General features: G+C 33.7%; 2 protein-coding genes across 17 annotated transcripts in view; one reads left to right on the top strand and one right to left on the bottom strand.

Annotated features, from left to right (window-relative positions):
- r3hdm1 (R3H domain containing 1) overlaps positions 1–268 on the bottom strand; it is a 75,487-nt gene extending 75,219 nt beyond the window's left edge. For all 16 annotated transcript variants that reach the window (XM_073937365.1, XM_073937373.1, XM_073937369.1 and 13 more), the window contains exon 1: positions 149–268. The gene's annotated coding sequence lies outside the window, so the exon portion shown is untranslated. The remainder of the gene's footprint in view (positions 1–148) is intronic.
- Positions 269–1,381: 1,113 nt separating this feature from the next.
- zranb3 (zinc finger, RAN-binding domain containing 3) overlaps positions 1,382–13,198 on the top strand; it is a 127,654-nt gene continuing 115,837 nt past the window's right edge. Inside the window, exons 1-2 of the mRNA XM_017353438.4 lie at positions 1,382–1,427; positions 1,552–1,706. Of these exons, the coding sequence (XP_017208927.2) occupies positions 1,425–1,427; positions 1,552–1,706 (158 nt within the window). The 5' untranslated portion in view covers positions 1,382–1,424. The remainder of the gene's footprint in view (positions 1,428–1,551; positions 1,707–13,198) is intronic.

The raw sequence follows: 13,198 nt of genomic DNA, 5'->3' as shown, positions 1-13,198 counted from the left end.
GAGTAAAACATTGTGCTGTGCTAACACACATGGTAAAGCTAAGAGTTTAAACACACAAACAGCCCTTCCAGATCACTCAAATTCACGGGAATGACGTCGAAAACGGTGATATCTAAGGATTAAGGGTGATAACGTGCTAGAGGCTTACCTTTAGAATAGATAGACGCGTGAATATTTGGAGGAATGAAGAAAAATAATAAGTCTAATGGCTGCTAAAGGCTGAAGTCAAAGCTGTCGGTCTGTCAGCGGCATTGAAGACAAAATACTCAAACGCCTCGAAGCGAAAATACATTTTTATTTGGTGAAGTAACGTTTTATACCGAAAGAGGGCGCAGTGTGGCTCAGAAATTCACATTAAAGTACATTTCAATGACTTTTATAAATATGCGAAACATTATAATATGTTTATAGACACTTAAAATGATGATAAATGACTAAAATAATTAATTAATAAGTAATTATAGAAAAAAAGCATAATTATAATATGCTATAACATTTATATACATCAACTAGGTAATAAAATAAAGTAAACATTTTGCTTACATTACTTATATGGCTATAAGTAAAATGTTAATCTCTAAATGTAATTTAATAATTCTAGAATTATGTAAGTAATTAACATGGGATGATATTCTTGCAGTATTTTATTAGGTTAATTTACTTTCGGCAATACCACTTGCAATTTTATTAAATAATAATTTATAATCATAATTAATTGTATAATAATTACTATAATCGTGATTTGACACGCTCACGCAGTTGTTTTAAGCACCTCTTAATGAATAAAATCAGTTTAAATTGAATAACACTTCTCTAATTTAAAACACTATTGAACTGTGAATCATATTTTTATTAAAAATATATACTTTGAACTATATAATTAGATGGTATGAGTAATAAAAAATCATTAATTAAATTTTTACATAAATAACTTCTTGCACGTGACACGAAATTAACCAATCGATGATCAACTGCGCATCTCGGAAGTAGTCCTAAAGCAAACCGTTCTCCGCTCTAGGTTTCGTTTGCATTTCTAAAACCCACAGAAGGGTGAACGAAAGCCAATGAGTGGCATTTACTTACACAACATACCGCATTCGATTAAAAATACTCTTTTGCTTGGTTTAAAAACACATAAAACACTGCAACTTTTAAAACAAACACATCTTGAATTTACCAAATGTACTAAATTCAACGACCGTTGCAACTCTTTGTCGGTGTGAAGTACAAATTAGCATACATCAACATGCCATATGTACATACAAATATAAAATGAACATAGTTTTTTATTACAGGTATGTTTTAATTCCCAACAAATGGCACTCGTCGCGCGGATATGACGCAACGTGAGTTTTCTGACGTCATCAAGAGTAAAGCCGCCAAATGTCAAATCGCTGCAGCAAGAGTTCAGAAATGATCGTGTTATGGTCAGTGTATTTGTGTCATATTAGTGTTATAATGTCGTTCGTAATGTATACTTTGCGCTAACCTGCAAACCAAAGTACGCCTTATTCAGCTATTAGTCTCACTGCATGTTTATTTTATCCACAGAGTATGAAAACAATGAAAAGTCAAGGCAAATCAGCCCCAGAAGAGGTTTCTCTCAATGGGAAAGATGCTCTTCAGCTCCTTCCACAGAAACTCCGGGAAAAACTCATGCCTTTCCAGAGAGAAGGGGTTTGTTTTGCTCTGTCCAGGAATGGGCGGTAAGTTTACTTTTTAAGTTTGTGTTTGTTAGCTTTTTTTGTTTGTTTTGTTATGTAACATTCTTGTTTTATTTTTGCTCCAAAGTGAGTCTGTATTCAATGTATGAGGCATGATGAGAGAACTGAGCAAAACATGTACACATAACATAGTTAAATACATGTTGTACAGAACAAATAATATTCAAATCACTGAAAAAAATTGTAGAATAAATGACCACAAATTACCCATTTTTTATTAAACAAACTTTTCTAGAAAACAGTTTGAGCTTAGAGCTTTGAATAATTTACATTTGTGTGTGCAAAATACATGCAAATGAAGTACAGTTTGTATTCATATTTCTAATAATCATCTGTGTGGAAAAATCTAAACGATTATAAATGGGTGATTACTAGTGTTTCTAAATGACATGCGCTGAGATTAATTACCAAGGCATCCATTTAAATATTAAAATGCAATATTTTATGTAGCCATGCATTTGCATTCATTTTAGTTCCATAGATTATTAAAAACTTTTTAATAGCAATAAAGAAAAAAACAAAACTGTTAAAAAAAAGTGTTATTGCTGGTTTTCAGTTATTTTAGTAACTCAATTTTGGTGGTGCTTAAAATAAGTTCTAATCATGTGGCAGTTTTTGCTTTTAAACATTAAAATTTATTCTGTGTGTGTGTGTGTGTGTGTGTGTGTGTGTGTGCGCATGTGTAACATTAAATCAGATCGTTAACTGACCCTCATCCAACTATAGATACAATATTCTTTTGGTTTTATGACACCAGAAGGCAGACGGCTTGTTAAGTTGTCACGGCAACCATACACAATGCACCTTTACGGTACATGAGGCACTAAAAGAGTAGGCCAGTATAAGATCACTCGCACAGAACATTATTTAGCATTAGTTCACTAATTTGTGTGCATTTTCACTATCATTTTTTTCAGGACTGGATTTGCAAAGTAGTTTGGCTATGCTGTAAAAATTTAACAACAAAAAGTCAAGACAAATATTCTTATGTTGCTCTAACTTATTTTAACTATGTTTTTAAGCTATACAAAGTTAAACTTCATATTTTAGTCGTTTGATTGATGTAAGATGAGATGACTAACAAGTTAATTTGATTCGGCTAAATAAATTTTTTACAGTATATAGACTACAGTCCCCATGTGTGTGAGAGGAAGTTTAACAAGCGTAAACATATTCTGTTACATGAATAAATTAAACTATGATAAACAATTAAGTGGAGATACTTTTATATTTAGCATTCTGAACTTTCCTTATTTATTTATTTATGTATTTTATTTTATTTTCATTAAACCGATAAGAGCATAGGTAGGACTTGTAATACTGCATATACAAACAAATAGTTTATAAATACTATTTATAAATACTATACAAATAAATAGTTTACCTCCTCATTGCTGATTTCGACCAAGATAATCCAGCAAAACATCAACTCCAGGCAGCAGCAGAAAATAAGTATACTATTTTGCGATTTTAATTTTTAATTTTTTATAATTTCTGCTCTGGTGTGAGCATCGTGAATGTCTCTCAGTGTTGGTACATTCTTTAAAATATCTAAAACATTCTAATTTTGGCTTAAAATGCATTGTAACTTGCTGTACTGAGATTGTAACAAGAAACATTAGTAAAAAATATTAGTAAGGTGTTATATTACTGCGTTATAGCAAAAAGTGTTATACTACAGTACTAATCACATTACTTTTGTAATGCGTTACTCTCAACACTTTAGAGTAGGGTTGGGCATCTAAGCTATAATGCCTATCCGATACGCATCTCGATACAAAGAATACGATCCGATATATTAGCGATACATTTGTGACATATTGCGATGCAACACGATACGATTCACACCCATATCACAATACAATGCGATAATTCAGCACTAACTAATTAGTTCAAGTTTATGAGATGATGTGAAAGAGGATGCTGTGCCATTAAATGAGTTTGATTATTTATTAACCAAGCAAAACCAAGACTTTTTTTACAAACTGGCTTTTCTCTCAGAGCCAGAGTGTCAGTTTACAGTAGAGGGCCATTTTAGAACATATAGCACATATTATTTAAGTATTTTCAAGATAAACAGAATGTATAAGTGCAATATATATTAAAATATATATATATATTTGCACTCTTTCAACATAAAGGTTGAGCATTGCACAACAAGAATTGTGATTTAACTTTTCAACTATGAAAACAAGTTTTACAAAGATATATTTTGCCACTGAATATTCAAAACTTAAGGTGGTGAACTAGCAGTGTTATGCTGCTTTGAAACATCACTGTCACTGTAAACAACAGGCTGATAAAAATATAACAAACCAGCAATCTTCTTGCTGTGAGGTGGTCAAACTGTGACCACCGTGACACCCATTATTTTTATCATTTTTATTATTAATTTTATTATTATTATAATTAAATAAAAATTAACAGGAGGTGGTGTTTAAAACCTTCGTTCTCCGTGACACTAGGCTGAAAATCTTTGCAGATGAACAATGCAATAACATCCGTTATTGGCGTAGAGCGCACAAAACTGTTGCGCATGGAAAAAAACTTGCAATGCTTTTCTCACCACTTTTGGAGCTGGTAGCTACAGTTGAAGCAGTGCGAAAGCCGGGGATGCAGGAACACTGGAAGATGCTTTCACAACAACACCCTGGCGCCGCTTCAAGTGAGATATCAGATTAGTCTTACTGCCCGCATATTTTACAGATGCGCGGCACATTTTGCAAATTGCATCTGTCCTGTCATGTCCTGTCCTTTCCTTAAATCCATAATGTTGTCATACTTTAGATTTAAAACTCAGTGGGGAATAAAATGTTTGTTTTGCTTCTCGCGCTTTCTGAGGGCGCTCCACTAGCTTCATCCGCACACCTGATACACTGAGTTGTAGTGTAAGTGTACACATCCGCAAGCCCGTTGCTAAGGCTTACTTTATGTAGGTCGATTAAATTATGCGCCAAAAACAGGTTGACAACACTTGCTAATAAATAAAAAATACATTCTATATTAAAAATATAAGCTGTATCTTGGAAAAACCGATGCATCTCGCAAAAACCGATGCATCTCGATTTGCTTCCAAAATTTCATTCATCCTCTGCTGCTCAACCGATGCACTCGCATCGTGCACGCGCATGGCCGCGTATCGATACATATCGGTTAATCTTCCCATCCCTACTATAGAGGGATTGGCGAAAGAGGGAAAGTATTATTTTTTTCAAAAACAGAGACACACAGTTGAAGTCAGTAGATTTTCTTTTTTTTAAATTTCCAAAATGATGTTTAACAGAGCAAGAACATTTTCACAGTAGTTACTATAATGTTTTTTTGGTAACACTTTACAATAAGGTTAATTAGTTAATTCATTTACTAACATGAACTAATCATGAACAACGCATGTACTGCATTTATTAATCATAAATGAACATTTACTAATGCATTATTAACATCCAAGTCCATGCTTGTTAACATTAGTTAATGCACCATGAGTTAACATGAACTCACAATGAACAACTGTATTTTTATCAACTAACGTTAACTAGCATGAACAAATATAGTAGTAAATGTATTGTTCATTGTTTGTTCATGTTAGTAAATGCATTAATTAACATTAACTAATGAACCTTATTGTAAAGTGTGACCGCTTTTTTCTTCTGGAGAAAGTCTTATTTGTTTTACTTTGGCTAGAATAAAAGCAGTTTTAATTTTTTTAAAACCATTTTAAGGTCAAAATCATTAACCCCCTTAAGGAATATGTTTTTGATAGTCTACAGAACAAACCATTGTTATAAAATGATTAACCAAAATGACCTAACTTCAAGCCTTTCAATGTCACTTTAAGCTGTATAGAAGTGTCCTGAAAAATATCTTGTCTAATATTATCATCATTGTCATCATGGCAAAGATAAATAAATCAGTTATTAGAAATGAGTTATTAAAACTATTATGTTTACAAATGTGCTGAAAAATTATTTTTACACTAAACAGTAATTGGGAAAATTTCCTGTCAATTTTTTTCAAATTATCTTCCCTACCACATGTGGTCACGTGACCTCACTCTGTTAAGGCTGATTTAAACTTCTGTCGAGAGCATGCGTATGGTTCGGCGCAGCTTTCGGATACCAATGCACCTCTCAAAAATCTAACTACATGTTGCAAAGACTGGTATTGCAAGCTCTGTGATTGGTCAGCTTGGTAGCGAAGACACGCATGGGCGGCGCGGAGAGCCGGTCGGAGCGAGTGTTTACAAGAGTGGAGTCCCGGGGAAGAGCTGTTTTGTGTTTACCTTATGATTTAAGTTGTGGCACGTCCACCGGCTCCCACCTCTGAATGAGAGAGTTTTAGCTTCTTGTATGAAAGGTAGCATTCAGAAAAAACAAACCTCTGTGAAAAAACTCGACACAGAAGAACATAAAAACCTACCGCCAGCTAGCGTTTGGAAGTGTTGTTACAGAGCAACACAAACAGCACGCAGAAATATATCAATGCACGGCTACACACAAGGCAAGAGCCGTGGGCCAGGCAGATCACTCGATGCAGAAGTATAAATCAGCTTTTAAAGTCTGAGGCTGATTTGTTCTTCTAAGCCACTTTGCAGCCACATCTGATCTCTAGTAGGCATGGGCCGCTATAAAATTCTGATGGTCTGATAACTTTGGGTAAAAATATCACGGTTCCACGATATAAAGGTATTATAATTACTGCTCTAAAAATATGTTGCTTTTAAATATCTGAGTAAAAATCAACAACTTTTTTTCCCCATTGAACATGGTCTATATTTTTTAACATTTAAAATATTTAGAAATGTCATATGTCAGGCTAAATCATTAAATAAGTCATTGACTTCTGCTGTCTTAATTAGTTTTAAAAGTACAGATTTATTTTCAGCTTGAAGAGGCATCTTTGGATATCTTTCTTTTCTTTGGGTACAAAGCAAGCCTCTGCACTTTTCAGCTCTACACCATGCTGGATGTTGGTTCATACAAGATTTGTTTTTCAGATGTTTCCTGAACCATAGACTGACCAGTAACTTGTGATGTGGAGGTTCCTTTTCTATTGTTGCCCTTAAAAAAAAAATCTATTTAAAATAGTCGTAAAAAAAAAACAAATATCTTAGGAACGATATAACAGAAAATTCTAACAGTTTTAAAACCTTGACTTTTTAAAACTGTGGTATACCTTAAATCTAGTTATCGTCCCATGCCTAATCTCTGGTCAAGTAGGACGATGGACCCATTCTTGAGCCTTTCTTGGCACTGAATTGAGGATGACTGTAAGCAGCACCAGAGTTTCCTTGAGACGGCATATTTTCCATTGCATTCAAATTATTATTTACAATAAAATATTTGTTTAAAGAAGATGCAAGAAATACACTGTTTAAAATATAATTTACAGGATATTCAAGAGTTATTTTATTTAGAAGAGATACTGCTTATTTTCTATTTTATTATGAAAAGCGCTGAAAATAATAAATAAAGAAAATTATATATATATATATATATATATATATATATATATATATATATATATATATATATATATATATGTATATATATATATATATATATATATTTCTAGAAATAAAATAATCGTTTATTAATTGTATTGGAGTTAAAATGTTCAATTATTCGAGATTTTAATTTTAGGCCAAATCGCCCAGCCCTACTACACTGCATTACAAGAGAACATGAACTGCCAATTTAGTATCTCTGCAATCTGTCATGCTGTTGTAAATGGAAGCTTCTGAAAGTCTAGTTTTTGTTGCAATTCAACATTTTCATTTGTCGTGAATATTCTGTCAGCTGTATCTTGTATCACATATTCCCTCTCTTTCAGTGTGGATCAGCGTGTGTGTGATTTTAAGCAGGTGAGAATGTAATTTACTCCAGTTCTGTCAGTCAATGTCGTGGGTCAGACGGGTCAGTTAGTCGACTCTGCTGAGGGTCCCGGATCGATGGCGGGACACACGGGCCTCTGTTTGGTTCAGACAGGGTCAGTCGCTTAATTAGGCAGACATTCAGCGGGACGGATATTACACAGTCCCTAAGGAGAGACAGTGGAGGGATGGGATGGATGTAGTTACACATGTCAGATTTGTATTTTTGGAGTGGTCTATATAAAGGAGAGAACAAAAAATGAACTGTTAGTAACAGGATTGTTGTAATTGGTTAAAACCTCAACTTAAAATGAAATACAATTTTAACCTTTGTGAGTTGTAGAAAATGTTTTCATCCACTCTGGTGATTTTTTTTTGAGTCTTAGCTTGGCCACAAAATTCTCTGTTTCAGCAAATAGACTGATTATTATTGACAAATCTTATTTTGTCACATATTTTGAGAAAATGCTTTGAAAATTTGCTCAAATTCAACAATACAAAATTAACTACCCTTTTGTTATGTTCGTGGCTGTTTTTGCCCCATTGATTTCCATTAAATGACAGTATAATAGACATTTAAAATAGTAAAAATTACACATTTTATCTCCACCCAACCAGGAGAGCCACTAACACTCAAAAATGCTATGAACAAAAATGTCATTATAAAGGAAGTCTATGGGGCAAAAACAGCTACGAACATAACGAATGGGTTGCAAATTTGAACTGTACACTTGGGTTAAATATAAATGAATTAATGCCGTTGAAAGCAGCCAAAATAAAAGTAGCCTAGCCTACTGTATTAAAATAACTAAAACTTTAAAAATCTGTATATTAAGGTGGACGGTGTGTCACGCTGTCGCCTCACAGCAAGAAGGTCACTGGTTCGAGTCCATGGGCATTTCTGTGTGTAGTTTGCATGTTCTCCCCGTGTTCGCGTGGGTTTCTCCAGTTGCTTCGGTTTTCCCCAACAGTCCAAAGACATTCGTTATAGGTGAATTGACTAAGTTGTAACCGTAGTTTTTGTGTGTGAATGCAAGAGTGTATGAGTGTTTCCCAATGCTGGGTTGCAGCTGGAAGGGAATTCTGCTGTGGTGACCCCTGATTAATAAAAGGACTAAGCTGAAAAGTAAATGAATGAATGAAAACTATATATAAACCAATAATCCAGCTGTAATATTTTAAAATATCAGATGAGAAACAAGTAATGAAAGCGGTAGATTTTAAATAAAATCGACCAAAAAACTAATTCGTAAAAAAGATTTTACCTTGACTTGATGTTGTTTGGACTTGATGCAAAGAATGGGAGATAGAAACACGTGTAAACTGAATCAGACGTCTCCGTTATGCTTGCCTTGTTTAGTGTTTGTTGCTTGGTTACCAATAGTACAGTCAGCTGCTCTAAAAACTTGATGGAAACGCACCTAATCTGCAATCGAGATTATAATTTTTTTTTTGCAAACTTTAAAAGGATTTGTTTCATGTTGGGGTGGAAACTCGGCTAATAACAAAACTGCAAAACAGAATTACAAAAACTTGACCTGAAATTCCAACTCAGACAGAACATATCCAATTAAACCCGATATAAAAATAAAAACCACAGGAAAGAAATAAAAGTGATTAAAAATACTTCGAGATAGCAAACACTTAAAACAAAGTCGCTAAACTAAATTGACAATATAAACAGAAAATGTACAAACAGAATTGTTAAAAACTATACAGACATTAAAAAACTAAAAGCAACAATAAAAAGACAAAAAAAATAGCAAAAATTGATAAAAATACCAAATGACTAAGCGGCCGATCACACCAAACATGCTTTTTGTATTGAGGTGCCTTTTTTTGAATGATTTACTAATGACCATGAGTGTTTTGTGCACTGCTTTTGCGGCCTGTGCGCCTCGTGTGTTAACCTCTTGTTACGCCTCGCGTTTTTGTCGTTGCGCGCCGTGCGCTGGCAGTTAAAAAAAGTCAACTCTGAGCGAAAAAAATGAGTTATGTCAGTCGCTTCTTTTCCATTCTCCAATCAAATGAAAGCAGAGGTGGGTTTTCCGTTGAGGTGACAGCAGTGTTTGTGTGGTCAAGACAACTACGGAGACTTTTAAAGATAGAGGAAAGACTTGTGGTTGTTGTTTTGAGTTTTGTAGTGCTGTATGAATCACAAATCTTGAATATCACAATATTATAAAATGTTAAAATTATATTAATATCAACAGCAACACTCGCACATTACACCGCTGATTCAGTCGTTGCCTAGTGACCTAAAAAGCAAACCATGCTTCTTTTTTTTCTTGTCGACAAAATAGACAGTAAGGTGCGCCTCACGTTTTTGGAATGTAAAGGTGCATTCAATGTGATCAGCCCCTAAAATGTTACAGTTAAAATGCATACAGAATTGGGCTGCACAATATTGGAAAAATCGGACATTGCGGTATTTAGTTTTTCTGCGATGTATATTGTTATAAACATTGTAATACTTTGAAAGAACTTCATTTTAAGGTTTAGTTCTCGCTCTTAGCAAACCATTTTGACTTTTGCTTCAATGAACTCCATATTAATAGTTATTAAGGTAGTTTAGGTATTGAGTAGGATTATGGATGTAGAATAAGATCATACAGAACATGTGCTTTATAAGTAGTGATAAGCAGCCAACATCTCAATAGCATGCATGCTAATAAGCAACTGGTTAATAGTGTAAATTGAAGTGTTACCGAATGTATTAATCTTGATTGACTGGGATGATTCCGTAGGGGAGTGAATCATGCGTAACGTGTAATAAACAAACTCCAAGCACAGATAAATGCAACCAAGCAAAGATACAAGTGAAATAAACAGTGCATGCATTATGGTTTTGTATGTAAATGTAGAAATAACACTGCAAAGTCAACTCAACACTGCATATCTTTGCTATGTGACTATTGTAGATGCACACATTGGGATATGAAACGATATATTGAGCAGTCCTTATATAGAAAATTAATATTAAATGTTTTGAAAACTGCAGTCATTAGAAAAACAAGCTTATTAAAAATAGACAAATATTTAAAAATACACTTAAAGAATACATTAAATCTAATCAAACATTTTTAATAAAACAAAAACATGAAATATTAAATCATGGCTATTTTATTTGCAATAAGAGCAAATCTAATAAGTACAATAATGCACTATTTAAAAAAAAACATGTGATTTAAACTAAAAACATCACACTTGTGTTTATTTTCTCAAGGGTTTCTGTGTTTCCTACATCCACAAATGTCCAGATGTCTTGTTTACTTTAAGCCGCCATAAACAATGTGTCTGTTATTGAACGCGTTATTGACCGAAGTGCTCGAGAAATCACTCCAACACAATTTCGCTCTCTCTCCACACACTAATGGATGTGGGGTGCTGCGTTCGTTTCTGGCCTCTCGACACGGATGCTAAGGGTCATTGGCCTGTCCGAGCACCCTTAAATTAAGCAAACCCCTTAGTATTAATTGTGAGGGTGTTACTATTAAGGGGTTGCTTCCTTTAAGGGCTCTGGTGCATCTGGCTGGAGAATAAAGCGGCTTTCATTGACTGTAATCAAGTCTGACTGTATTCACTGAGCCGACGCTAATTTCCTCTTGAACGAGACAGGTAGCGTTTCACACAGCCAGCTGCTAGAAGACCAATCTTCTCAGGAAAATACACAGTGTTTCTTTGTTTAAAGCAACAGTTCTACCAAATATTAATATTTCCCTTAATTTTCTGACCCTCAAGGCATTATTTCGACAATAGAACATTTTTTAAATGAAAGTAAATGGCAATTTGTTTAAATTTTTAATGATGATTTAAGTTGATTTTGGACTTAATACTAATAATGGGAAATGGAAACTCGTTTAATACGAATGAACTTGAACATTACACCCATTTGTTTCCCAGTACTGGGTTGCAACTGTAAGGGCATCTGCTGTGTAAAACATTTGCTCGATAAGTTGGCGATTCATCCCGCTGTGGCGACCACTGATGAATAAAGGGACTAAGTTGAAGGAAAATTAATAAATTAATTAGACCCACTTGACCAATCAGCTATCTCCTTCATATTTTAGTGTTGGTTGCTAGGATACCAATTCTACAGTCAGCTGCTCTAACAACTTGATGGAAATGCAGCTATTTCGCATTTGAGATTTTTTTGGTTTTGTTTGTGAACTTTCAAGAAAAGATTTGTTTCACGTTGAAAACTCTAATAACAAAAACTCAAAACTGAATGACGAAAACTTGACCTCAAATTTCAACTAAATATCAACATTCGTTTAATTTGCTGTCACCTCAGGACATTCAATACATATTTTTTACAATTTTAAAAATGAAAGTCAATGGCATTTGAGTTTCTTTTTTCTTCTTTTTTGTGAAAAGATTTGTTTTACGTTAGGATGGAAACTCCGCTAAGGACAAAAGCTCAAAATAACGAAAACTTGACCTGGCAATTTCAACGCGGACAGAACATATCCAAACAAAACCTGATATAATTTCAATGGTTCAACCAAATACCAACATTCTCTTAGTTTGCCTCCTCAGGACATTCAAGACATTTTTTTTTTACAGTTTTTAAAATGAAAGTCAATTGTATTTGATTCTTCTTATTAATTTTTTGTGAACTTTTTAAAAATATTGGTTTGGATGGAAACTCAGCTAATGACAACATTTCAAAACAGAATGACGAAAACTTGACCTGAAATTTCAACACAGACAGAACATATCCAATTAAAACCAAATATATTTCAACAGTTCTACTAAATATCAACATTCGCTTAATTTGCAGCCTCTTCAGGACATTTAAGACATTTTTTCGGCAATTTTTAAAATGAAAGTCGATTGCATTTGACATTTCTTTTCTTTTTTTTTGTGAAAAGATTCATTTTACATTAGAATAGAAACCCAGCTAATGACAAAACCTCAAAACAGAATGATGAAAACTTGACCTGAATATTAAACGGAGACAGAGCATATCCAAATAAAACTTGATATATTTAAACAATTCAATTAAAAATCAACATTTGCTTAATTTGTTGCCTCCTCTGGACATTCAAGGCATTTTTAAAATGGAAGTCAATAGCAGTTTTCTACATTTTTTAATGCTGATTTGAGGTGGTTTGGACTCATTACGAAAAATGTGTGATGGAAACGCCTTTAAACCGAATAAACTCGAACATTAAACCCACTTGACCAATCTGATGTCTCTATTATGCTTGCCTCTTTTAGTGTTGGTTGTTAGGTTACCAATACTACTGTCAGTCACTCTAGCAACCTGATGGAAATGCACCTAATTCACATTTGAGTGTTTTTTTTTTTTGCAAAACTTTGTAAAGATTTGTTCTGCTTTAGGATCGAAACACCACTAATGACATAAACCCAAAACAGAATGACGAAAACTTGACCTGAAAGTTCAAGATGGACAGAACATATGTTATAAAAAACAATAAAAACAAATAAAACCAGATATATTTCAACAGCTCAACTAAATATCAACATTCACTGAATTTGCTGCCTGAATGTCTGTGGGTCGTACATTGAGGTAGGGCTGTACGATATTGTGAAAATATGCAATAAGCAATATTGTTATTGAGTACAACTCTATTATTAT

This window comes from Danio rerio, chromosome 22, assembly GCF_049306965.1.
Source record: "Danio rerio strain Tuebingen ecotype United States chromosome 22, GRCz12tu, whole genome shotgun sequence".
Taxonomy (NCBI): domain Eukaryota; kingdom Metazoa; phylum Chordata; class Actinopteri; order Cypriniformes; family Danionidae; genus Danio; species Danio rerio.
The sequence above is the reverse complement of the archived record's forward strand: the minus strand, read 5'-3'. Positions and strand labels throughout refer to the sequence as shown.